The sequence below is a fragment of the Astyanax mexicanus genome, chromosome 1 (assembly GCF_023375975.1).
Source record: "Astyanax mexicanus isolate ESR-SI-001 chromosome 1, AstMex3_surface, whole genome shotgun sequence".
NCBI classification, from domain to species: Eukaryota; Metazoa; Chordata; class Actinopteri; order Characiformes; family Acestrorhamphidae; genus Astyanax; species Astyanax mexicanus.
Window position 1 is genome coordinate 70,936,892 of NC_064408.1, and position 26,063 is coordinate 70,962,954.

The window sequence follows — 26,063 nt, forward strand, 5'->3', positions numbered from 1 at the left end:
TTTTTAAAATGAATGAAAAACGATGCAATGAGACCTATAATGAATATGCAGAGATATAAAAGTGCAGACATAGATAAACTATTTTTAGTTTTAGCTTTATTGGCTTTTGTTTGAAAATATGAAATTTAAAATAGAAATACCTTAATTTTTATTATTAAATTTAAATCCCATTGAGGCTGAGCTACCTTTTGCAAATGGCATAAGATTTCGGACAGTCTATGTACATGTGTGTGATATTTCTGCTGCATTTTGCCAAAAAAAAAAAACAACAACCTGAAAGAACAATAGTGTGGTCATCTTGGATCTACCCCTCCTTATAATCCAGCGCAATATATGTTGATGTTCATCATCAAAAAGACCCTTTAAACCAGACACTATTAAAATAAAAGTGTTAGATCTTTTTTTAGCTTAAAGTGAACAGTACCTTGGTTGGAGCTGTTGGAGGGGAAGCGGTCAGACTTCTTGAGGGTTCTGAAGTGAACACGCTTGCTGGCCTGGCTTTCTCCGTACAGACCAATAGACTGAACCTGAACTATGTAGTCTGTCTCCTCTTCCAGGTCCCAAAGCACACAGGCCCTGCTGGTGGTGTTCACCTCCCTGATAAAGCGTTGCATGTGGCCATCTTGCCTCTAAAACAACAGCAAACACAGTGAAACACAGTAAAACATGTTGAAACACAATGGCTCAATCAACATTTTTTTCTGTTCTAATCATGTAGAAACCACCTTTTTATCCCATTACCAAGATCAGATCACCTCACTCTGTTACGGGAGGAAAAATAACACTTAGGCCTTCTGCCAGTTTGGCTGGAGGTTTTTCATTTACTCTGATTGGGTCTGCTAAACTCAAGTACCCTCCAGTGTCAGCTATTCTCCACCCTTATATGATTTGTGGCTTAGAAATGTGGTTCTAGGGAAAAGGTAACAGTATAAAGGCAAACTGTAAAATCAGTTTAGTTACCCCTAAGCAGGCCAGCATTTTTGGCAAATTTTCTGCCAGATATTACAACCTTATATCTTGAAGATTTATATTCAAGCATTACATTAAAATTTATTTAAAAAAATTTAAGTAAATCTGCAGCTGTCAAAATAAAATGAATAAGGATCATAAAATTGGCACTTTCCTGAAATTCATTTTAAAACCAATAGTTTCCTGAATAAAATGAAACATTTCATCTCTCCAATCCTTTAGTTTCGTTTTATTTTTCTAGTTTTATGTCTATTTTCAAACATACAGAATTTGGGTTAATTCCTGTTACTGATTTGAAATTAATCAATGAAGTAGAGAGAAAACAGGTTCCGTCTCTGGGTGTCCTGTAGGAGATTTCAAAGCCCTCAAATTTTCAGAATGTAAATAAGTTATTTTATGTCAGGGTGGGGTGCAGGGTAGACGAGGAGGGGGACGCAAATTGCAAACAACAGGGGATTTATTAACAAAAATACAAAATAAACATGGAATATACTGAAAACAAGACTGAGGAAACTCGGGGAAACATGGAACACTGACAGACGATAAACGTACAAGGATCGACAGAGGACAAGTGACAGAGGAAGTCTATTTAACTAAACAGGAAACACACTGGGAGTGGAAACACCTGGGGAAGGGGTGGAGCTACAAAAGAACACAGGTGAGTGGAAAAACACAGGCAGAACACAGGGGCACGGGTCACGTGGGACAACACAGGCACGAGGACAGACAGGAAACAGGGCCAGGACCTTACATAACCCCCCCCTTAACGCGCAACTCCCGGGGCGCGAAAAACAAAACCCCAGGAGCAGGTCAGGAGAGGGCGGAAAACAAAGAACAAGACAAGACAGAACTAGGACGGAGACCGGACAGGGAACTGGACAGGAGACCGGACATGAAACGGGGGCAGGACCGGGAACGGACACTGGACGTGGGGCTGGGCAGGGGACACAAAGGGAGACGGAGACTGGACAGGTGACAGAGACTGGACATAAGGCCGTACTGGACACTGGACAGGACAGGAGACTGGGGCATGACACTGGACACAGACTGAACGCGGGGCAAGGACTGGACAGGGGACCGAACAGGAGACGGAGACTGGACAGGGAACGGAGACTGGGACTGGACAGGGGGTTCAGACTGAACAAACGACTGGACTGGGGACTGAGACTGGACAGGGAACAGAACACAGGGCTGAGACTGGACACGGGGCTGAGACTGGACAGGGGGCTGAGACTGGACAGGGGGCTGGACACTAGACAGGGATGGAGACTGGGCAGCAGACCGAACAGAAGACGGGGACTGGACAAAACTGGACAGGGGAACTGGAACCATAACAGTGACGGGGACAGAAACAAATACAGTGACTGGGACGGGAACAGAAAAAACACCGGGGACAGGAACTGGAACTGACACAGATACGGGGACCAGGATAGGGAGAGACAGGGGTACAAACATTGGTGGGTGCCCAGGACTGGCAAAAGTCTGTAGGGAAGTCCAAGGAGCCAGCCTGGGCACAGTTCTGGGGGCAAAGACAGGGGGCCTTGGGGCAGGCCTGGGGGTATACAAAGTTCGAGGAGCAGATACAGGAGCAGCGGGAGCTGGAGCTGAGGCTGAGGCCGGGGCAGCGGGAGCTGCAGGTGCTGAGGCTGAGGCCGGAGCAGCGGGAGCTGCTGGTGCTTGAGCTGGGGCAGCGGGTGCTGCTGGTGCTTGAGCTGGGGCAGCGGGTGCTGCTTGAGCAGGCGCGGCGATCCTAGGAGCTTGTGACCTGGGAGTAGGCACAGGAGCAGAGGCGGGTAGCCCAGGCACGTGAACTGGGGAGGCAGCGGGCACAGAGTCAGAGGCGGCCGGAGCCGCGGGCACAGAGTCAGAGGCGGCCGGAGCCGCGGGCACAGAGTCAGAGGCGGCCGGAGCCGCGGGCACAGAGTCAGAGGCGGCCGGAGCCGCGGGCAGCGCTGAAACAGAGGCGGCCGGAGCCGCGGGCAGCGCTGAAACAGAGGCGGTGGGTCCTGCTGGCGTGAGCGCGGCAGGCACCGCGGGTACAGAGTCAGAGGCGGCCGGAGCCGCGGGCACAGAGTCAGAGGCAGCCAGAGCCGCGGGCAGCGCTGAAACAGAGGCGGCCGGAGCCGCGGGCAGCGCTGAAACAGAGGCGGTGGGTCCTGCTGGCGTGAGCGCGGCAGGCACCGCTGACGTGGAGGCGGCTGGCACCGCGGGCTTGGGGGCGGCTGGCACCGCTGGCGAAGAAGCCGCTTCAGCGGGAGCTGAGAGTGCGGCTGCCGCCAAGACCCGGACTGGAGCCGCAGATTCAGCAGTGGGCGTGGTTGTAAACACCGGACCGGAGCTTGCTTCCGGAGCCGGAGTCGAGGATCTGGAAGCCGGCCGGGCTGGTGAGCTGGAAGCCTGCCGAGCTGGAGTGTTGGAAGTCGGCCGGGCTGGAGAGCTGGAAGCCGGTCGAGCTAGCAGGCTAGCTAGCTTAGCTGGAGCTTCAGAGAGCGGCGCTGCCGCCGCCGCTGTCTCGGGGAGCGGCGCGGCCACCGCTGAAGTCTCGGGGAGCGGCTGAGCCACGGGAGTCACGGGGCGTGGAACCTCAGCCGCGTGCTTCTTGGAGCGCGGTGAAGCCAGCAGGCTAGCTAGCTTAGCTGGAGCTTCAGAGAGCGGCGCTGCCGCTGCCGCTGTAGTCTCGGGGAGCGGCGCGGCCGCCGCTGGAGTCTCGGGGAGCGGCTGAGCCACGGGAGTCACGGGGCGTGGAGCCTCAGCCGCGTGCTTCTTGGAGCGCGGATGAGCCACGGGAGTCACAGAGCGTGGCGTCCCATCCGCTGGCTTCACGGAGCGTGGCGTCTCGGTCGCGGGATTCTCGGAGCGCGGCCTCTCGGCCGCGGGATTCTCGGAGCGCGGATGAGCCACGGGAGTCACAGAGCGTGGCGTCCCATCCGCTAGCTTCACGGAGCGCGGCATCTCAGCCGCGAAAGTCACCGAGCGCGGGTAGAGTACAGCCCCTGGGGGAAACGGCAATGGAGTATGGGCTGGTGCGGGGTAGAGCTCCTCCTCCTCCTCGGAGCTACTGGGCGCACATCCCAGGTAGTCCCACGGGCTGCGCGCCACTTGCCTCGTGTACTCATGGCTACTGCCACACACGGGATGAGACCCGAGGCTCAACGCATCAGCCCTTAGCGCCCCCCCAAGCAAATCCTCCCCCGTAAAGGGATCCTCTTCATGCTGGCGGGACCCCTTAGAACGTCTACCCCGAGGCCTGCGGCGTCCTTTAGGCCTCGGGGATTCCAACGCCGGGGTCCCGCATGGTGCATGGCGGATCGCCAACCTGGAGCCGGTCCAGCGGTTTGCTGCGTCCATTTTTGGGGTCGATCCTTCTGTCAGGGTGGGGTGCAGGGTAGACGAGGAGGCGGACGCAAATTGCAAACAACAGGGGATTTATTAACAAAAATACAAAATAAACGTGGAATATACTGAAAACAAGACTGAGGAAACTCGGGGAAACATGGAACACTGACAGACGATAAACGTACAAGGATCGACAGAGGACAAGTGACAGAGGAAGTCTATTTAACTAAACAGGAAACACACTGGGAGTGGAAACACCTGGGGAAGGGGTGGAGCTACAAAAGAACACAGGTGAGTGGAAAAACACAGGCAGAACACAGGGGCACGGGTCACGTGGGACAACACAGGCACGAGGAAACAGGAAACAGGGCCAGGACCTTACATTTTACTGCAGAGAAAAAGGGTTTTGTATCATCTACACTTGTAAACTGTATGTTCCAAGGCCTGTAAGGGCCTGTAACCTTACTTTAAAAAGCAAGCAACAGGTATTGTATGCTATATTAACCAATGATTTGAAGTATAGTTGAGTTTAACTTTAACTAATATTTTTTCCCTTTAGTTTCCTTTATTTTTGACTTCAGTCTCCTCAGAATTACTATTTTAAAAAGCTAAATCATGTCAAGTGAAACTGTGTAAACTGAAATGACAATTTCAATTTTTATTAACGTAACAAATTTAGTTTGTTTATTTTAGTTTTAGAGTTTTTTTTGTTTAGATTGTAAGCTTTAACCGACATAAAGCCCCTCTCAGGATCAGAAAAAGGGAAATGACTACACATTGATGGTAAGGGCAAGTGGGAGGAAGAAACATCTAGTAAACTGTGCCAAGAGCCAATGGAAAAGGTGTATATTTTACTTATAAAGGTTAATCTGCCCAATCACACCTTATCTGCACCTTACAAGTAACTGTAACCAGTGCATTTTGTTGGTAAAAGATTTCAATCTTTACTTAACTCATGACAGCTATTATATTTTACAGTGTAGTTTTCATGTTCTTCAAACATGTATAGTCTTTATTTAAGAAACCAGGAGAGGTTCTTCAATGTCATTATTCTAGAGAACCCACCTTTTCTTTAAAAGAGTTCATGTAAGTTTAGGATAAAAACAAGTTTGCATGCTTATTCTTTTATGATTTACCTCCTACACCTGAAAATGGCAGCTACAGTAGATGTATTTTTTTCCTTTAATGCAGTATAATTGCTTGTTTAGACACTAATGGAAAATTCCCATTAAAGCCTAACACATAGTATATGCAGTGGAGGTTTTTCACTTCAGTGCTGCATTTGAATAAATGCTTCACGTTTGTGGATACAGCACAGTTATCCAAATGGGTCCGTTTCAGTAGTCCATATTCGCCCCCTGAGGCTGCCTGTAGGTGTGGAGGAGTTTGATGGAGGTCCTCATTATGTTCTTCAGTAATGAATAACGCATTGATCCAAGAGCACATCTCCCAAATCTAATACCAGAGCTAGAGACAGCCTGTTGCATAGCGTGATGTACAGCTAGATCTGTAATTGGTTGCATGTGAAATGCACTCTGCCATCTACAAAGAAATTAATAGCACTTGAATTATGGGGGTATATAAACAATACACTAAATGCCAAACAGTACAAAGACAGAAATTATATTCCTGGCACATAAAAAAAATAATAAATAAAAAACAAATAAGAAAATAAAGAACATTTTTTAAAAGAAAAGTTGGAGAACTGGCAAATGCACATAGTAATCAGAACCCACATCTGAAAAATTACATTTTGCAGAAAACATCCCACTGTTTTCTTAACCCTCTCTTTCATAATGTACCCATTGAGAACTGCAAAATAAGATATTCCGCTCCAGGCAAAAGAACTACTTTGCTGAGAACATGGTGGCCCTCAGTTACTTTACAGCACACATTATGTCTGATCTCCATAGCAAATAACAGCTCATAGAACTGGATGCTCTCTCTGGAGGAGTCACCATGTCCAGTACCAAATGTTGCTTAAAGCTATAAAAAGCTCAGTATCGAGCTGCTGTGGAATAATTTAACTGTACTATTGTTGCTCTGTTAGGGGTCTCTGTTACTGTGATCTAGAGTTTAACCTGACCTTTAATAATTAAATTTTCCAGTCAGATCCTTACAGCAGTGTGCCAGCGTTTAGAGTAAGCCCTCCTAGTAGAGATAAGGCTCTTACTTCAACAAATGGTGGTTCAACCACCTTGTTATTACAGTAGATTTCAGAAGAAAACTTGACGAATGGGCTTCTAGACTCTTTTCCACATTCTAAAATTGGTGCCATGACCCAGATCCAGTTTTCAGTTTACATTGCAGTTTGACGCAGTTTACGCTTAGACTAAGCTCAATCGCACTTGGATTGGTCCCCACAGAGTCCAGACCTTAACCCTTTGAACCCCAGCCTATTTTGGTGTGTTTTTGTCAGTTCCTCTTTTACTTGTTATAACACAGTAATGTTAGGAGACAGCCACATGCTGTTATTTTTCTTTATAACAGAAGACCTTAAGCTGCTCAAAAATGTCATCATTTGAGATGTAAATGCTTCCAGACTTCATGGAATTTATCGTGTTTTGATCAAAATTTTACCAAGCCCCCCCCCTTTTTTTTTTTTTACTTATTTTTGAATGTACAGACTTTAAATCAATTTACACAGGAGTTTTCTTTTCAGCAGTAGTTTAGATTAGAGTGTATATCAGATGCTTATAATGAAAGAATAAAGCATAGAAATATGAAGGTAAGCTTATTCTTCAGGTACATTTCACAATAGGTTTATCAAAAACACTTCAGTTCATTGTGAGGTCAGTGCTATTTTTAGAAACAATAGGATTCCCTGTTTGTCAGAATGTATGAATCATGTTGGTGCTTTTAGGCATTCCTGAGTAATTAAGCTGTATATACATTGCACGATTTTTGCGCCATTTTGTCAGCGGGGTTCTTAGGGTTAACCCCATTGAGAATATTATGCATGAATTAACGCAACACTGGATTGAAATAAATCTTGTGGCATTGCAGAAGCTTATTTAAACAATGCCACAGTGAATACGTGCAGCAATCAAAGATAAAGGCGGTCCAATGAAATATTAGAGTGTGGCCTTTTTTTTTTTGGTGGTGGTAAAAGGTAAGTATTGTATATCTAAGCCATTGTATTCTAAGCCAGGCTTTTCAATTTTCGGATTTCCTAACACTATATACATGATAAGCAAGCAAACAAAACAAATAATCAACAAGGAACCTCCACCAACACTGCTAAAGGGGAGTTATGGTACTGACCTGTTGCAGGACAGAAAAGCCAATGATGACATCACCCTCTGGAACCTCCCACGACACTGTAGCTGAATCAGCTCTTAGGTTCATGACTGATACATTTACTGGTGCAGGGGGGCGATCTAGGAAACAGAATAGAGATAAACCTTAGAGATTTTTGATCATTCTATGTCATCCATTGGCACAGCAGTATAATATAGAATAATAATGCAACCAGCACATTTAACCCATCCACTTCAGTGAAAACACACACACTCACAGACTAGTAAACAGAGGCACCAAGGGAGCAGTAGTGGGTTAGGTGACTTGCTTAAGGGCACCTTAGCTTTGAATGTTCACCCCACTACTTTAACCTTTAGGTCAAGGCGGCATTGAAGGCAGCGAGAGTTTAAATGCACTAAATAATGTCATTAAACATATTTAGGCTGTTATCAATTAGTCATATGAACAGCATTCTTAAATTTCTTAAATTGTGGTAAGGTGAAGAAATACGAGACAGCTGGCTTTTAACTCACTTATTCTCAGATTTTTCAGTTTTTGCATGCATGAAAACAGACCGTGGTACTGGAAATAAGGGAGCAGCATTAGCACAACAACTGCTAGAGTTTAATTTCACTACTAGCCACAACCAGGCCTGATTGCTACAAGACCTGTAGAATCAAGAAATCAATTAAATAGAACCTGTCTGACAACATTAAGCAGCTAAAAGATCTCAAAAAGCAACTCATTATGTTTTGATCTGAAGGAATTCAAAAACAGATGAGAAAACCATGTCATTGACATCTACCAATTTGGAAAATATCCAGCCGCCAGTTAATAAAATCAGGTTCAGATGTACTAATCCGAAGCACACAAACAAGGCCACCTATGAATGGCCCCCAAAAAAGTAAATGGGATTTTGGAGTGACCTAGTCAAAGTCTGAACTTAAACAGGCCATTCATGTGTCTGAGTGGAGCCAAATTCATCCACAGAGATGTGAAAGACTAGATTCCAGCTGTTGCCACCAAGGTCAGCCCATACCAATTTTTTTTCTGATTAGATTTCTGACAAACTCTAATGTTCTATAGTAAATGGATTAATATGAAGTGCATGTGAACACACTCATTTTGAGCTACCATTTACGTATCATTTATTAATGATACATATTACATCTCTATATGCAGACAAAGGCTTGCAAAAGCAGACTATAAGCAGTCTTAGAGCAATGAAAGATAAATGAACAATACACCAAATTTCATACCATATTAATCTTGTGACGTTTTTTTATGTTATTTTACTGTATTAACTGTGGAACTAATTGTTATGGTCTTCTTCGTATACTATTACATATCAGTATTTTTACTTAATACATAATAACAGGGCTGAAAATAACACCCAAAAGCAGAACAGTATGTTTATTCATCCTGTTCCCAGCACAGTAGCCAGTACCCAATCACGACTCCCTGTTAGACTACAGTTCCATTAGCGTCACGGACAAGCCATTACAATCTCTTGGAAAACAACAGGCATCCATAAGTTTGAAAAATGTTGCAGTGCATCCATTTTTTATTTGTTTTCCTTCCCCAAAGTATTTGGGTTTCCTGCCAAGAATGCCATCCAATCTGGCCAATTGGCTTTGGAATGTAAAACATGCACCTGCTGCCATTTTCTGTTCCCCACCCACACCCCTTTTAACTCAAGCTCTCTGAGGTCATGATGCTTTTTAAAGCACTTTTAGTAAAACACTTTTAAGAGAAACACTCCAAGATGTGTTTTGGGATTTTAATCTCTCTTTTTTTCCCCTGCAGGCGAACACTCCACTGCTTAAGTGGAGGCTGCTACATTTTTTTTAATGGAAGTCTCAAGTGTAAGCCTGCATATCCCCAGCACTATAATGATGCTCTGCTCAAGGCTGTGTCTTAAGTTCTGAGAGCACCTTAAGGCAAGAGAGAGGGTCCAAATCAATTTTCAAACCTGTTGCCTAAAGTTAAGTGCATTTGTCTGTTCACATGAGTGTAAATGTCAGTCTTTTTTAAATGCTGTCTGTTTCTCTTTTCGCTCGTTCTTTTTAGAATGCCAGGAAAAGCGATAAGGAGAGTATGGAATTCCATTTTTTTGGGTGTGCATTGTTACAGACATGTACTGGAATTCAATCAAAACTTATCAGTCTGGATAAACTCAGTAAACTCAATACAGGGGAAATGGAAAAGAAATGAGATTCAGGTGAAATGCTCTCTCCACTGCTGCATTTCAGTTGAATTGCATTCTCTGATAGAGCTTGATTGAATTCCGGACACTGTGCCCTACGTTGTGCCTTTCTCTGTTTTCTCTCTCTCTCTCTCTTTCAATCTCTGCCGCTGGGTGCTCTATCATGATTTAGCAGGCAATAGACAAGCTAATTAGTCTCACAAAAGGCAAACTCCTAGGCAGAGACCACACACTGACAGATTCAATACCAGGGAGCATGCCTCTATCTCAGAGACCAGGCAGAAAATAGAAAGTTGGTGAACCGGCCTGAACCGTGTGTTTTAGCGCTGGCATTTTTTTTAACAGCTCCTCCAAGCAGCACTCTAATGGACTTTATGTGTTTGTGTGGGTGACTGAAAAAAAAAACAAAAAAAACCACAAGATAGAGCTACTTCTCTTTTCTCCGCTAATTTAGTTGACACACTCGTGTTAAGCACAGCAAATGCTTTCTACACTTTACCACTTTATGTAATGTCTGCGTCTGCGCTCAGTAATGCGCAGTGATTTGAAATACAGAATTCTGTACTAGCTGTGTTTTAGAGGGACAGCTTAAATGGTTGTCATCTCCCAAAACAAACAAACAAGCACATTTTGCACTGCAGATTACATTCAAAATGCTTTTGTCTGTTGACCCTCTTTCCTTCATCATAACAGCACTTACAATGGAATTGCTTGAAACATTGCGCTGTAAACAAAGTACTGCTATTATACTGCAACACAATATTACATTTATTTCTTGTGACAAAGAAAACAACAGCTCTAGCATCATTTAAACATACTGTAACTTATGAGCAGTAAAGAGTTTTAGAGTGCTGAAAATGATACATATAAAAAAAAACACTGTTTACCTGGTATCTAGACTCTGGTATCTGGTATCTATTATGTTAAGGTGCTCCAAAGAAGCGTCCATACACTCAATATTGGCAGCACCAATATCAACACAACAACGTTTTCATTCAAATACTTAATAAGTACTTTATAATAATGGATTAACTGCCATCATAAAAAAGGATGTACCATTTAGTCATAATATATAGAGAAATGAAAGACTAAAGACTTGTGACATAAAAGACTTGTGACTAAAGACATACGTATGTATTGGGGATTAGCTGTTCTCAGTAATTGCTGGAAAAAAAAATAACAGCAAATGTTTATTATATTACATTTACAATTTATTGCTGTGAAGATCCTTTTTTTATGTGAACAAGCAGTAATGTAGCTGATAAGTGATGGTAAATCACCCAGCTATGGATAGCAACATTACTGAAGCTCAGTGATTACCTGTTCAGCAAAAAAATAATAATGATAAAATAGCCAGCCATGGCTGCAGGATGTTTTTTTGTGTGCTTTTGTCTATACCTGGCATCCCTGAAGTGTGGAAATGGGACTGGGGGAATAAGAAAATACTGGTAAAGCTCTGCTTGAATAATTGTAATATCTGATGATACGTCCTGATTATGTTATGTTACTGCAGAAAATATAATCCTTAATAGTCCTTTAATTTTAACTTATATTTTTAGCATTTTAACTGAATCTGAGAATCCCCAGTTCAGTCTTAAATATTATTTTTCATTTCTTAGTCTTTAGAATTACAGTAATCACAACATTTGTTTTTCTAACCATTAAAATGCAACAAGACAATGTGATAAAAAAGGGATTAAATAAAACTATACAATATTTTTGTCTAATAGCATAGAATAAAAAAAATGTTAGTTTGTTTCCTATTAAATCCTTAAGTTGTTTTGCCTTTAAAATACAGTTTGTCAATTATATTCTTATTTTGCTTCTGCCTGTTCAGGGTCTTGATGGGTCTGAAACCTATTTAGAATAACTGAGCCAAAGCAGGAATATCCCCTAAAAAAAAATGTCAAAGTGAGGAGACCGTACACCTAGCAGAAGCAAATATAGAGAGCAAATTTTTATAGCGCATCTCATAATATATAGATATCAGTGTGTATCAGTTAAAACATACACTTTATATCCAGGCCAGTCGTGTAAAAGGTGTAAGTGTTTGTTATTCATAAAATATCCATAAAGATCTCTGGTGATTTCTTATGGAATTTAAATGAAAATATGATTTTTCTTTGAGACATAAAAGAGATCCATGAGCTTTGCGCTAGTTCTAGCAGGAAACTCCTGTGCTTGTCACTCGTGTATAAAACAATCACCAGCTTCCACCTGTGTTTATAAGACCTCCCCTTACACACACTTCTCTGTTTCGTTTCCCCTCCTTCCTCCCCACCACCTCTAGTTTGGTCCCGTCGGCTGCCCGGGGGTTGGCTCCGCCCCTGCCTCCAACATACGGCAGGATCTGCGAGGGTCCAGATGCTGCATACCAGGACCGATGACAGGGTCTACGGCAAAGACTAACTTTACATACATGTTTTATCTAATACATTGTTAATACTATCAAAATTAAAGCTGTTATAATTGCACACTTGCCTCTGGAGTCTTCCTGGTAGAACTCAGTTTGGAGTATTACTCCATGACCTGCCTTCCAGTGCAATGGAATCTATAGGAATCACACTTTGTTTCAGACTGCTAATCAATGCACAATGATAATGGCACCAAGGGATCAGGGGATGTGAGTCAGTTGTCAATATTTCCTTTCAGTCTATGACTCTACACTATAAGGAACAAGGTCATTACAGAGGCCTCCTGACTGCGGCTGTCAGTAAAGGCTGTGTAAATTAGAGCTAGAGAAAGGCTGACTGAATGAACTGCCTCGGCTTCATAGGTAATCTTTATTAGAGATGCAAGAGCCTGTTGTCACAAGGGTGTGTGTGTGTGTGTGTGTGTGTGTGTGTGTGTAAGACATAAGGTGAGGTCAGGTTGATGGATATCTCAGTTCATTAGAGGTTGAAAAGGAGGCAACGAATAATTCACTGACCTCTGTTTTCAATACATCCAAGACCTTCTCCAACAATTGCACCTGGACATACACTCACCAACACTGTACTAATGCCTACCCTTATTTTGCTCTCAAAACACTCGTAATCCACAGTGGCAATGATTCTACAATATTTGCTGTATTCTGGTCCATGGATTCATGCTGCACTCTAAAAAACAGAGGTACGATACGAGTACTTTTTTGTACTCATAATACACTCTTCATAATTGTACCCTCAAAGGTACAATATTGGTCTTTACAGGGTCAGATGTGTTCCCTCTGAAGTACAAAGTCATTTCTAACAGCAATAAGTACAGATTTGTACCATTTAACCAGCCAAAATGTACATTTCAGTATTCTGTATCAGTGTACTAATAAACAATATATATTTTATTTGCACATTTTTTTATTTGAAAGTCAGGCAATTTTGGATCATGAAGTTCTTGACACATATTCAGTAGAGGATAATGTTTATAATCTTTATAACCTTTACTGGCACCAAAAACATGGGTACAAAAAAGGACTTTCACTGAAAGGTACTTTTTTGTACCTCAATATTAGGTACAGCCCCAGCGACAAGCTTTGTACTTTTTTAAGTACAAATCTGTACTTACTTTTCTTAGTGTGTGTTGGTGTCAAATTCTGACCTTAACATTTGTGTATCCATCAGATCATGGAATGTTGATTCCATTTTTAATTGTCCAGTTCAGGTGATCTGTGCCCACTGTAGCCTCTGCTTTCTGTTCTTGGCTGGGTCCTCTGTTGTTGTAGTCTAGGTTTGGATATTTTGTGCAGTCTGAGTTCATTTCAAATGCACTAAGTGGTGATTTAAGTTAGACAGCTGATCTCCTTGAGCAATATGGCTGCCCACACATCTTGACTGCAGCTCACATTCACCGTGGCATTGTTTCAATAAGCTTCTGCAATGTCACAAGATTTATTTTAATCCAATGTTACATTAATTTTTCACCAAGATCTTGCAGCATTGATGATGGTAGAGTCTGACCACTGCACAAAGTCTTCTCAGCACATCCCAAAGATTCTCAATGAGGTTAAGATCTGAACTCAATTCATGTGTGAAAATGATGATTTCATGCTCCCTGAATCACTTTTTCACATTGTCATCTTGGTATATGTCCGTGACATCATTGAAGAAAAAAATCCATTGATGGAATAACCTGGTCTATATTCAGTATATTCAGGTAGTCAGCTGACCTCATTCTTTCAGCACATACTGTTGCTGAACCTAGACCTGACCTACTGCAGCAACAATCCAACATTATTTTCTTAATCCAGGTGGTGACTTTTTTATGGCCAGGCAGTGTATACAGCATGTATCTACTTTACTCAAAACAAATGTTCATATGCATTATTTCTTATGTGTGTGTAGATTAAAGGACTCTAGATTTAGTCAATGGGCTCATTTGATCTCTGATCCACAAAGGTGTCAACAGTAATGACATTCATTACTCAGGTAAAAGTATAGATACTAGGGTTTAAAAATAATCTTGTAGAAGCTGTTTTAAGAAAAGTGTAAAAGTACTGATTTCAAAACTATGTAAATTATAAAAATAAAGGAAATTAAAGGGTAAAAAAATTGCCATTAAGGACAAAAGATTAGGACTCTCCACAGGGTCCTAAAATGCACTACCCTCTCACCAAAAGACATTTTTTTAAGCCATAATGACTATAATGTAATATAAATGCAAATGCAAATGTTTTCGAATCTCTTGAGTCTCTCGAGTCAACAGATCATCTATTGTTTTGAATGTAATGTTCTTGTTTTATGTTTGCACATTTGCACTCTCTATATTCTGAATTATACTGTTTGTTCTTTGCTGCACCAGGATTCTGAAGAAATGAGTCAATGACAATAAAAGCTTTTTTTATTTTTACAAAATCACTTAAAAAGCAAACAAAATCAATTTTACTCCAATCATTTAATGATCATTTAAAATGACAAGAATATAATACATATGTGGGATCCCTTTAGCTAAACATGGCATTATTCCAGTCAAACAAGTGTCAAAAATCAATTACATAACATAGCAATAACATAACTACTGTCTATGGATTTTTATAATTACATAATCCATTAAATTCCAAAGAGATAATGCCACAAGATTTCAGCTTTAGAAAGCTGATCCCCTTTATCAATATGGCTGCCCACACATCAGTGTAATCATGTATGTGTGTACTTCACTGAATGCAAATGTTCCTATGCTTTATATCTTATGTGTGTGAAGATTAAAGGACCCAAGCTATACTCACTGGGCTTCTTTGATCTTTCAGTGTCATTGCCCATCTTTCTGGATTAATCATGTTATTTACCTTGCTCAGCAAGCATATATCAAAAGGATAGCTCATTATTCTCTAAGTAATAGGGGTTACAAGTGCCTAAAGAAGGGATGCAGCAAGCAGAGAATAAACTATGATCCATGGCTGGGCATAAACCCTGTGCTGATACAGGAAATTATCGTTTAGATAGAAGTAGACATGAGTTATAGACATGAGCTTATGTAATGCCAGCCACTCAGGGCTGTGCTAAGCAAAAGCTAATTGGATAGGCAGAGGACACACGTTTGAAGGTAGAATCATGGGTGATCTTTAGGTATTATCTTAAGATGTCATTACTGATTCTAAACTAGGTGTCCAAATATTTGTGGACACTCCTTCTAATGAATATGTTTAGCTATTTTAGGTTACGCCAATTGCTGCCACAGATTGTAGTTTGTAGCACTGCCAATAGAATAGGACTTTCTGCAGCAGACAAACATGAATCTATTGGCACTATAGAGTCTGTGGAGCTGTGAAGCAGTGAAACTGCGTTCTCTGCAATGAAGATGTTCCATCTAATACCTTTGGGATGAGTTAGAGGTGAGATAAAAGTGGTGATAATCCAACATACTGACCTCACTAGTGCTCTTTGTCACTGAAAGCAAAGAAATACTTACAGAATTGCTTCAAATCTAAAAAATGTAAAGCATACATCTGTTCTTTCAACCAATCCATGATTGATGCAATTACATCTCCAACAAACTGTATGTGGCTGCTCGGTTATAACACCATCCTACCAGAATATTATGACCATGATGAAGGACTAGAGAATGATCAACTCAAACTGTGCAGCCACAGATGAGTTTCTGACTCTGGCTTTTTATTTATCTACAGGGTGTAGAACAGGGGTGTCCAAACTACGGCCTGCGGGCCATTTGTGGCCCGTTTCCTTTTTGTAGCGTCCCACGAGGTATTTTAGAAATAGAATGAAAGTTGGCCCGCGGTTAAGCAGGTTTTTATAATGTGAGATTCAAAGTTTAAACGCTAGGTGTCAGAAACGAGCCAAAGAGTCTAAAAGCAGAGAGGATGCGCATTTCTAGCGCAGAAAAACGGGACAAAAGAGTTTAAAAGCTGAGAGAGTGCACATTTCTTGCGCAGAAAAACTGGCCAAAGGGTCTAAAAGCGTAGGTTGCGCATTTCTAGCGCAGAAAAACGGGGCAAAAGAGTCTAAAAGCGGAGAGAGTGCACATTTCTGGTGCAGAAAAAACGGCCAAAGGGTCTAAAAGCAGAGGTTGCGCATTTCTAGCGCAGAAAAACGGGCCAAAGAGTCTAAAAGTTGCCGTAATTAAGGAGTTTTATATTAAAAGACATCATGAAATTAAACATCAATTTGAAAAATCTTAGTTTACACAACACTGTCAAAGATAAAGACAGTTAGTCAAGTAAAATGGTGTGTAAATGAAATAATCAGGAAAAAAGTATTGTTTAAAGTGGTATATTTCATTATTTGTTTTATTACCGTGGCCGTGACTTCAAATATATTTCTCCTTCTGGCCCCCAACAAAAAAAGTTTGGACACCCCTGGTGTAGAAGCTATACATAGGAGTGTCTAATTGAGTCAACAGTAAGGGAAGACAGTGTTTAAAAACACCAGCAGCACCGGGGACATCCTTCACAGATTTCCATGATGTACCACACAGTTCAAATAAGAAAATACTGGCTTAAGCTCTGCTGACAAGAGCTGCCAGTGCTTAAACTATATGAAAAAAATATATGATGATACATCCTGATCATGTTATGAGTTTCTACAGAAAATATAATCTTGAATAGTCGTTTAAGGCTCTGTTTCTTATATCCACAACATCTTAACCAAGTGAGTCGGGCATGCTCAATTCGCTTATGTAACACACCAACAGACCAAACACAGGTCACCCTGGGTAAGACACAGAGTATACAGAAAAAAGCGAGAGGCCACACGGGGCACAGTCTTCCTGTCAGACTGAATCGTAGGATATGGGCTTGTTGCAGCACATTAGCTGCTCTTCAAGAAGCGTCCTGAGTGCACAGGAAGACACTTCCCCAGAGGTAGCTCAGAAATGCCTTGAACTCATGGCAAATCTGGCTGCAACACAATCAAAGGAGCAGAAAGTACATGCTGGTCAAACATATTCTGATTAATGGGCCTTCTGACAACTTTAAACTGAAATGACGTTTCTCTTTCTGCTAAAACTATGCAAGCACCCATTCTGAGCTGGACTTTAAATATCCTTTGGTGCAAACATGGTATAAAACATGCCTGTGTGATGATGTTAGCAAATGTACTTCTCAGCAATGTCACTGCTAGAGGCTGTAGTTTGATGGTGATGGAAACATGGAATAGGGATTGTAATTTATAAACTGAGAACATGGAGCCTGCGAGGTACACAAGGGCACCTTTGTTGCATAAGGGCAAGGTGGGAGAGGGAAGAAAACGAAATGACTCTGCGAAAACTTCAGTGAGGTTGACTTGGCTAACTTAGGATCTGAAAGAAGACAGTAATGATCAACATGATTGCTGATTGTTAAATTGCTTTTTCTGCATTAAGATTTAAGTTAAGAAGGACAATCATGCATTGTTGTTTTTTCTTTTTTGCATCTGTTAACAGTTTAATTTCATTCCAGAAGCTGTAAGACACTGTCTCTTTACTCGCACTGAGACTCTTTATCACTTTTCATGTTAGTGATATTCATTCCTAATCATTCATGCAGCTATAGTAAACCTGCACGTGGACTTTATGTTGCTGATTTATATTTATCTATTTTAAATAAATTGCTCTTTGAGTGTAAACTGGACCGCGGGAATACAATTTTATTTCCACTTCATGTACCACATGTGATGTGAAATAACAATAAAATCTCCTTGAATCTCCTTGAACTTCTTAAACTGCTTTTAAAATTCTTGTAAATTCTTATAAATCAAACACAGTAGTTATTTTAATGGTGATGTTTTTGTCTCATTTGTGTTATACTCACTGACAAAATAAATGAACCTCTGTGTCACGCCTGGCACTGAAAGAGCTCCTATGTCTCCCACACTCAGCTCTGCCTGCGATCTTCAGTCTCAGGTATTCATTACCCAGGATGCACTACACACTGACATCACACCCAATTCCGTTCACATGACACAGCACATGACACTTTCAGAAAGCAAATCACCGGAATTCTAATCAGCTGTGTTTGGCCCTATTTAAGGGACTCAGTTCTACCTGTCCTTTGCTTTGAGTATTGATGGTTTGTAATCGTACAACTCGTTTTCTTGCCTGTATTTTTGATTTCTCATTTTTTGACCCTGCTTTGTATTTTTTCCAACCTTAATTTTTATCTGCCCTCTGATACTGCCCTGCTGGTGTATGACCTGTAGACTGTTTCCTGTTTCTATTGTGCTATATCATCTCCTCTGTCTCATACTTTTGTAAATAAAGTATATTTTAATTTACATCAGCACATGTCTGAGTTCTCCCCCGCCATGACACTCAGATTGCTGCAAAAGTGAAAAGCAATGTTTACATTAAATCTATTTCACAAAGATTCACAAAGTATTGGTCTGATCAGAAACAAGAGGGCAGAAAGTGTCTCGAATAACAATGTAGTTACACATGAACGATCCATGTAATAACAGTGTAACTACTGTGAAAATACACAGGTAATGGTGTGTAGAGCTGTAATCGTTTTTAAAAACCAACAATTATTATTCAGAATTCTGTGTGGGACGATTGACAAAATATTGTCTAACTGACCTTTATACACTTGCAATTATATAACGGGTACAATTGTAATATGTAACATTGCATTATCACATGGATTGTGTCACATTATAATGTGTGACTACACAGTTATTAGAGACACTTTTTATAAAGTGGAACCCATAAAAGTGCTTTCTCCACTTTCCTGTAAAAAGACTCTCACAGTCTACTTTTGGGAAGTGTACCTCTTAGTGAAAGTGATCATATACTGTACATTACTAGACAGGCCTCAATTGCCCAGTTAACAGACTTTGATAGGGGGCACATCATTGGACTGACAAAAGCAGAATTGCTGTTTTGAAGAACTGCAGCCACCTACACCATCTATTAGCCAGCCATTATCGCTGTTGACTGCTATAGATGGGTACCATATTGTGTTTAACAATAAATCCAGGTTTTATTAGGGATCTGATGACAGTTGGGCTTGAGGGCGGTAAGGTGGAGGGTTTTTGTTATACATCCTATTAAGGTTATGAAGACAGAACAGATTAAAGAGAATTAAATTCAAAGCACAAATAGAGCTTAAAAGTAGCCTATCATGATTGCCAGTCTAAGTCCTGCATGCATAGCCACGGGAACATGCTGTATTTTGGGTACAGGGTGTATCTGTGTGTCCAGCAAGCAGGGGTGGGGGGTGGTTGTTCATAACAACCAAGGTTCATGACTGCCTCCAGTTAAACTCAGCTTTGCAGCACGAAAGCAGCTGCTAAAGGCATATTTAAATAAAAGTGGTTTGTGGACAAAAACAGTGAGCAAAGGTGGGAACATTTTATTTCCCTATCACTAGTGATGTCCCAACACCAGGATTATGAAGACTAGCACATGCCTCCGAACTGCTGTTGATACAGCATTGCCGAGTAGCATCACAGTGCGCTCGGAGGAAAATGCAGCGACTCGGTTCTGATACATCAGCTCACAGACGCCTTGTGCTGATCAACATCATCCTTTGGAGTGATGTGGGGAGAGAGCACCATCTACCCACCCAGAGAGAGCAAGGCCAATTGTGCTCTCTCGGGGCTCCAGTAGCCGATGGCAAGCTACATGATAAGGATTCGAACCGGTCATCTCCTGATCATAGTGGCAGCGTTTAGTCTGCCGGACCACTTGGAGCCTCTCAGAGAATCTTTTAATTACAAAAACCCATACAAACATGAACTATATTTCAGCTACTGGCCTGTAATAAATTATTTAAAAACATTTGAATACTGACTTCTCTCCCTCTTTTTGCTTTGAGTGCTTTGTAAAATATCTAAAGCACTAGTGCCGTCTTTCACCACAAACCTACACAACCACAAGGTGCTTTATAAGGTAGGACACATATTTTCATTTTGTAGTCCTATAGAAAATGCTGTTTAAGAATTCCTAATTTTTTTTACAATGCAGCAGCCTTACAATGCAATTATAAGCTGCTGATGTAAGTAGCTATAAGTTGTGGATAATTATTATGTTGTACAATAGTGAATTGTGCTTTGTAAATTTTGTATGGTGTGCTATTTGCTTAAAGGCAAATTTAGATAATTTCCCGTTAATTAATCATGCAAAGCAAAATAAAAAATAAAAACTCTGGGAGTGTACTTGCTGAATACATAGTCAAAGATAATCTATTGCTTCTAATATTGTTCTCACAAACTCCAACAATTTGTCTTGAATGCTGCAACTTATTTACTATGTGAAACCTCATTTAGGTGTAGAAAAGGAAATTGAAAGAGATGTGTTTTTGAGGTAAGGTCAAAAAACTTCTGTTTATGGAAGTTCAGATGAACTGTTAAGAGTATTGAAACATCTCATAAAATGGTAATAGAAAATCCCCCCTATGGGGAAATAGAAAAGAATTTGACATGAACATGTTTAGAACTGTATTAAAGGAGAAATAAAAGTCTGAAATGGACTTGGGTTGTAGAGAAACATGATAACAAGTTCAAAGTCGCTCAAAGTTTCTCCACACTTTATTGGTAGAATTCCAAGGGACCTGACATTTAAAACGAGGCACCGTGGAAATGCATGAATCCCAGCTGTTGCTAAAAATATCACTATAATATTCATGCATTTCCACAGAAATAATTTTGCAGTCTGTTACACTATTCTATCTATTCTTTGTGCTCATCATTCGACATACCTTGAATTAACTTTAAGATGATAGCACCTGGAGTAAACAGTATTTTTCGATAAACTATCTGTGCACTTTCACAGCTCTCAGTGCTGTTTGTTAATAGTGTTAATGGTGTAAAAATAGTGATTTCTTTGCATGGACAGCACTATGCCCCTATCTCTAGCATTGCAAGTTTGTTGAGAGCTTTGGCTAAAAGTCCTTCAAGTCCTTTACACACTGGATTTCTCCATCTCTCCTTCTCTGATTTCTATCATACTGAAATTCTCAAAATATCTCTATCCATACTGCAGTGCAGTCTGTGAGGGGTTAACTCTAAATCTTCCCAATTGTCTCTGCTGGTTGTTAGATCTTTCTCCGATCCATACTTTCCTGATCCCACCAGGACTCCCGCCATGCTCCCAGATGGTGTTTCAGACTGTTTTATCACTGCAGAGCATAGAAAGCTGCAATTATCCCTCAAGGGGAGAACAAAACTGTCCCCTGAAGCCAAATGTAAGCATTGCACCAGTGTTCTACACGACCTTGAAAAATCAAGGGTCCACAATTTCTTTTTTGTTTTGTTAAATATGCATAACATGAAAGGGGATGGACATTCTCCAATAATAAGACATCAGCTCTGAAGCTAAGTAAAGGAATTATACATATACATAAAAAAAAAATTAATCCATTGTACCTCAGTACATGTGCCTCTACTAACATTATTTCCCTCATTATTTACTTAAACAGTGCATATTTCCTTTATGAATATTTTTTCATAATACAAATTTTGAATAGGGTGATTTCTGAGCATCAGCAAATATGCTTACACCGACATAGCTGGGGTTATTTTCCATTTCACCATCATTTTTCATGGCTACAGGTTCCAGAAAGTAACACTATTCAACAGATGATGAACAGCTAAGCTGCTGAGTACTGGTCAAAACACTAAAACAGTAGCTATTCAGACCTACATAGTGCAGTTTCTAACTTTCTAATCTTGGAGTAGACTTTCTAAATAGCTCTCGTTATCTCCCTGTTACAGGTCAGTGGAACATCAGAATGATGTAAAAGTAAAAGCACTATGTAATGTTTACATTAATTCAGCAAATAAACCACAATGAAGATCAATTGTGCTTTGAATTAATGTACTTTTTTAAAAATATAAGACATTTTAAAAATTAAAAACATGCACAGAGTACCAAATATTGTTTTCTGCAAAGGACAAGGATGGATTTAAAAAAAAAAGCAGAATACCTAACATTTTTAAAGGCTGAGTTTAAATGGTACTGATATGCTTCTGAAGGTTCTTTGACTTGTTTGGACTAAAAACTTGCAGCCATGCTATAAATATTAGACGCCCTTGTCTGTCTGTGTTTGTCTTTTTTTAAATGGTGTGAGATGATTTTTTTTTTTTTTTCAAAAGTTCTTAGTTGGTATACAGGCACATCTCAGGTCAAGTTTACACCTCAGGTGTCATAGTCTCCTGCTGAGCCACCACTTTTGTAAATAGTTGACAAATTATATTCATCACTCACTCAGAGACACAAGAATAAAACCACAGACCAGAACACACACTCTGAGAGGGAAAATGTTATAAGGAAAGAATTTGGGATCTTTTGTTGGCCCAGATTACAACTTGAGGATCTTCTTTTGGACATCACTATGATTCGAAACCATCTGATCCTGCTGACTGATATCATATGTTATGAAGTTGTGAGTAAGAAAATGTGTAATGAACCCAGGAATATGACCACAGATTCAAAGATTTTTCACAAATATAACCATGTGCTACAGATGTGTAGGATTGAATGGAGAGCTGGCATCGCTCCTATGTAGGGCTGCAAATGATTATTTTGTTTGTCGACTAATTTGATGATAATTTTTTTTGATTAGTCGATTAGTCAACGATTATTTCTGCCATGTTCTTCATTTCTAAAAGCAATAGAAACCGCTGATCATGAAATGTAAAAGGCATTTAAATGTCTAAATGATGTTTAAACATGGAAAGTACTGATGTTTAGTGAGTAAATATTTAAACTGTTGTGTTTGGGCACTTTTGGAGACACAGTCTGAGTTAAATGTAAACTGTGTAAGTAAGCTTTTACTGCATCTTCCATTGCATTTCTAACCCCAGCACTTTTTGTAATGCAGTACTGTAACAAATAAACGATTAGTCGACAATCAAATTTGCAGTCAACAAATTTTAATAATCAACATTGTCGATTAAATTAACTAATAGTTGCAGCCCTATTCCAAAGACCAGTCATTGCACTGGTACCTTTAAGAGTGTAATGCACTTTGAGTTACTGTCATATTCCTTGATTAATAGAGGCTTAACTCTACATGATGATGTTATGAATACAACATCATCCAGCCTTCCCTTATGGCTATATGTGTGCTTTTCCTTGGACACAATATTCCATTATACCACCATGCACCACTGAACAAATATAAATCCATCTCCTCTTTGATGAGTGACCTCTGGTGCAGTCTGACTCATGAGGCCGGTGTGTGTGCGTGTGTGTGTGTGTGTGTGTGTGTGTGTGTGTGTGTGTGTTCGCTCTATCTGTGGCATGTAAATGCCTCTCTAGAAGGGACCCAGATGGAACAAGGTGCCAAGCTGAGGTTAATGCAATCAGTGACAACACTCCTCTGTGCATCTCTCCTCCTGCCCTCTGTCACCTTTAAAATAATCAGGAAGAAAATTTGCTTTTCTCTGCATGAGAGACACAGAGAGAAAAAGTCGAATATGGTATAAATAGAAGTCATAGAATGAATATAAACTAAGTCTAAACTAATAAAGATTTATTTAGAATATCTTCCATGTGCAAAAGCACAGTTGTGTTCAAATTGAGGCATAAAATGTTCATGAATGTCATAGTTGTATTGGTCTTTTAATGGTAAATTTTTGGTCCTGTAGTGAAACACAATTTTACCAGAAGCTTTTACTAGTAGACATCAACACATTTCTGGGGAAGAATTCTGGTTGAAAATTCGACCACAGATTTGATGGAGTAAATGTGTTGTTTTGTAGTCAAGAACCTGATTCTCAAGTCCACATACAGTATTAAGTTGTTGGAACACACATCTTCAACCACCACGACAAGTTCAACCACCTAGCTGAACATAGTCATCTTTTTTTATTATTGTGTTTACTTTACACAATGTACAAGCTTCATTATGTTACCACCACCATGCTTAACAGTTGATGTTGTGTTCTTGGGGTTGAATGCCTCATGTCTACTCTTCTAAACATCTCTGTCTTGTCACTGTCTATCATTTCATCTGAACTTTCCTTCAAAGACTTTTCTTGTGGTTGGAAAACTTTAGTAGAGCCTGAAAGTGTAAATTTTTGGAGCGGGAGATTTTTTCTTAGACAGCAGCCTCTCACTCCATGGGGATGTAAAACTTGCTTGACTGTAGACAGTAACACTGATGGTCCAGCAACTTCCAATTCATGGCAGGTCTGTGCCTTTGTGGTTTGTGGTTTGTTTCTGACCATTGAACGATTTCCCTCTTGTCAGAGGGCGGCAGGTTTGGTATTCTTCCAGACCTTGGTGACTGCATATCTAATATGTTTTGTAATTACGTTATATTTTAATTAAGTCGCACCATAACTTATATATATATATAACTTTTTAAAAGAAAATTAGGCCACTTAAAATGATGAGTTTCTTTGATTTTACCTAATTAAAAACATCAAACCAAGCTGAACTGCTTGACGTTTTGCACCAGGAATGGCATAAAGTTATCCAAAAGCAGTGTGTAAGACTGGTGGAGGAGAACATGCCAATGCATGAAAACTGTGATTAAAAATCAGGGTTATTCCACCAAATATTGATTTCTGACCTATTAAAACTTTATGAATATGAACTTGTTTTCTTTGCATTATATGCGATCTGAAAGCTCTGCATCTTTTTTTGCTATTTCTGCAAATAAATGCTCTAAATGACAATATTTTTATTAGGAATTTGTAATAAATATTTCCATAGTTTATAGAATAAAACAACAATGTTTGTTTTACTCAAACATATATCTATACAAAACAAAATCAGAGAAACTGATTTAGAAACTGAAGTGGTCTCAACTTTTTTTCATAGCTGTATATATTGTCTTGTATTCTACCCTCGGAAAAGAACAATTCTAAGAAACACATAAAAGACCAGTATTTCCATAACATTAATGTCCATGACAAGTGTTTCAGAAACTTTCAGCTTCCAACAACCCTAATTTTATGTAGACACCTGCTCATCCAATATTTTTGTATTTAATAGTTATTAATAGGGAGTTTCTCTTTCTATGCTGCATCCTATTTTATTGAATGCTTTTCTATTGAGATCTCATCTGAACAGACATGGAATGTGTGCACCTTAAAGTAGACGATTCACAAAGCAAAGAGGCTGTCTGGATGCATTTGCACTTGCATTGTGAATGCAGCTTTGTTTGCATGTATTGGACTGCATTGCAAATGCTTCCTTAATACATTTTCTCCACAGCGTTTTACTTAAATGTTCTAATGCAATGTTCAAACATCCAGCATCCTATTTTGGAGGCCAAATCCCATCATTTAATACACGAGTCCCGCTTTATCACTAAGTGCATGACATGCTGGTGAAATATCGGATTTGAATGCTTACATATTCTGCCAGCAGCTCGTGGGGTGTGTTATATTTCCAGGAGCAGATTAAAGATGCACACCTGCCCCGCTTTCTGAATACAGCGCGTGCGACTTTTCACTTCGGGGGAGCGCGAGGACTTCAAACAGCACGCAGACGGAGCTGGAGCGAGCGGAGCGCGCGATTCTCCTCCATATCAAAAGCTCCAGATCCCGGGGGGCTCTCTGACAGAGCAAGACGGGGGAAGAGCCAGGAACTTGTTGTCTATTAAAAATGCGTGGATGACTGTGGCAGGAGAAATCTGAACTGGTTCATTAACCCTGCTGCCACTGCTGCCAATGACGAAAAATAAAATTTAACAGATATACAATTTATTATTAAACTTCATTTTATATTCCTACATGCATAATCCTCATTTTATTTGCCCTCCTGAACAACTATAATTGAACTGCCAGTTTATATATAGAGCGAGCCTATTTTATTTTAAACCATATAACAAGGTTTTGTCTAGTCCACGCATATTGATTCATAAAAAGTGAAATCTATCTATCTATCTATCTATCTAAACATTTCTCCCAAACATTTCTCCCAAATTCAAAATACAAATATTGTAATTTAG

General features: G+C 40.3%; 1 protein-coding gene across 1 annotated transcript in view; it reads right to left on the reverse strand.

The window, feature by feature from the left end:
- The window catches only part of fndc4a (fibronectin type III domain containing 4a), a 65,003-nt gene that overhangs the window by 36,822 nt on the left and 2,118 nt on the right, over window positions 1-26,063 (reverse strand). The window contains exons 2-3 of the mRNA XM_007256639.4: window positions 7,570-7,685; window positions 425-629 (exon numbers count right to left, since the gene is read on the reverse strand). Coding sequence (XP_007256701.2) covers window positions 425-629; window positions 7,570-7,685 — 321 coding nt within the window. The remainder of the gene's footprint in view (window positions 1-424; window positions 630-7,569; window positions 7,686-26,063) is intronic.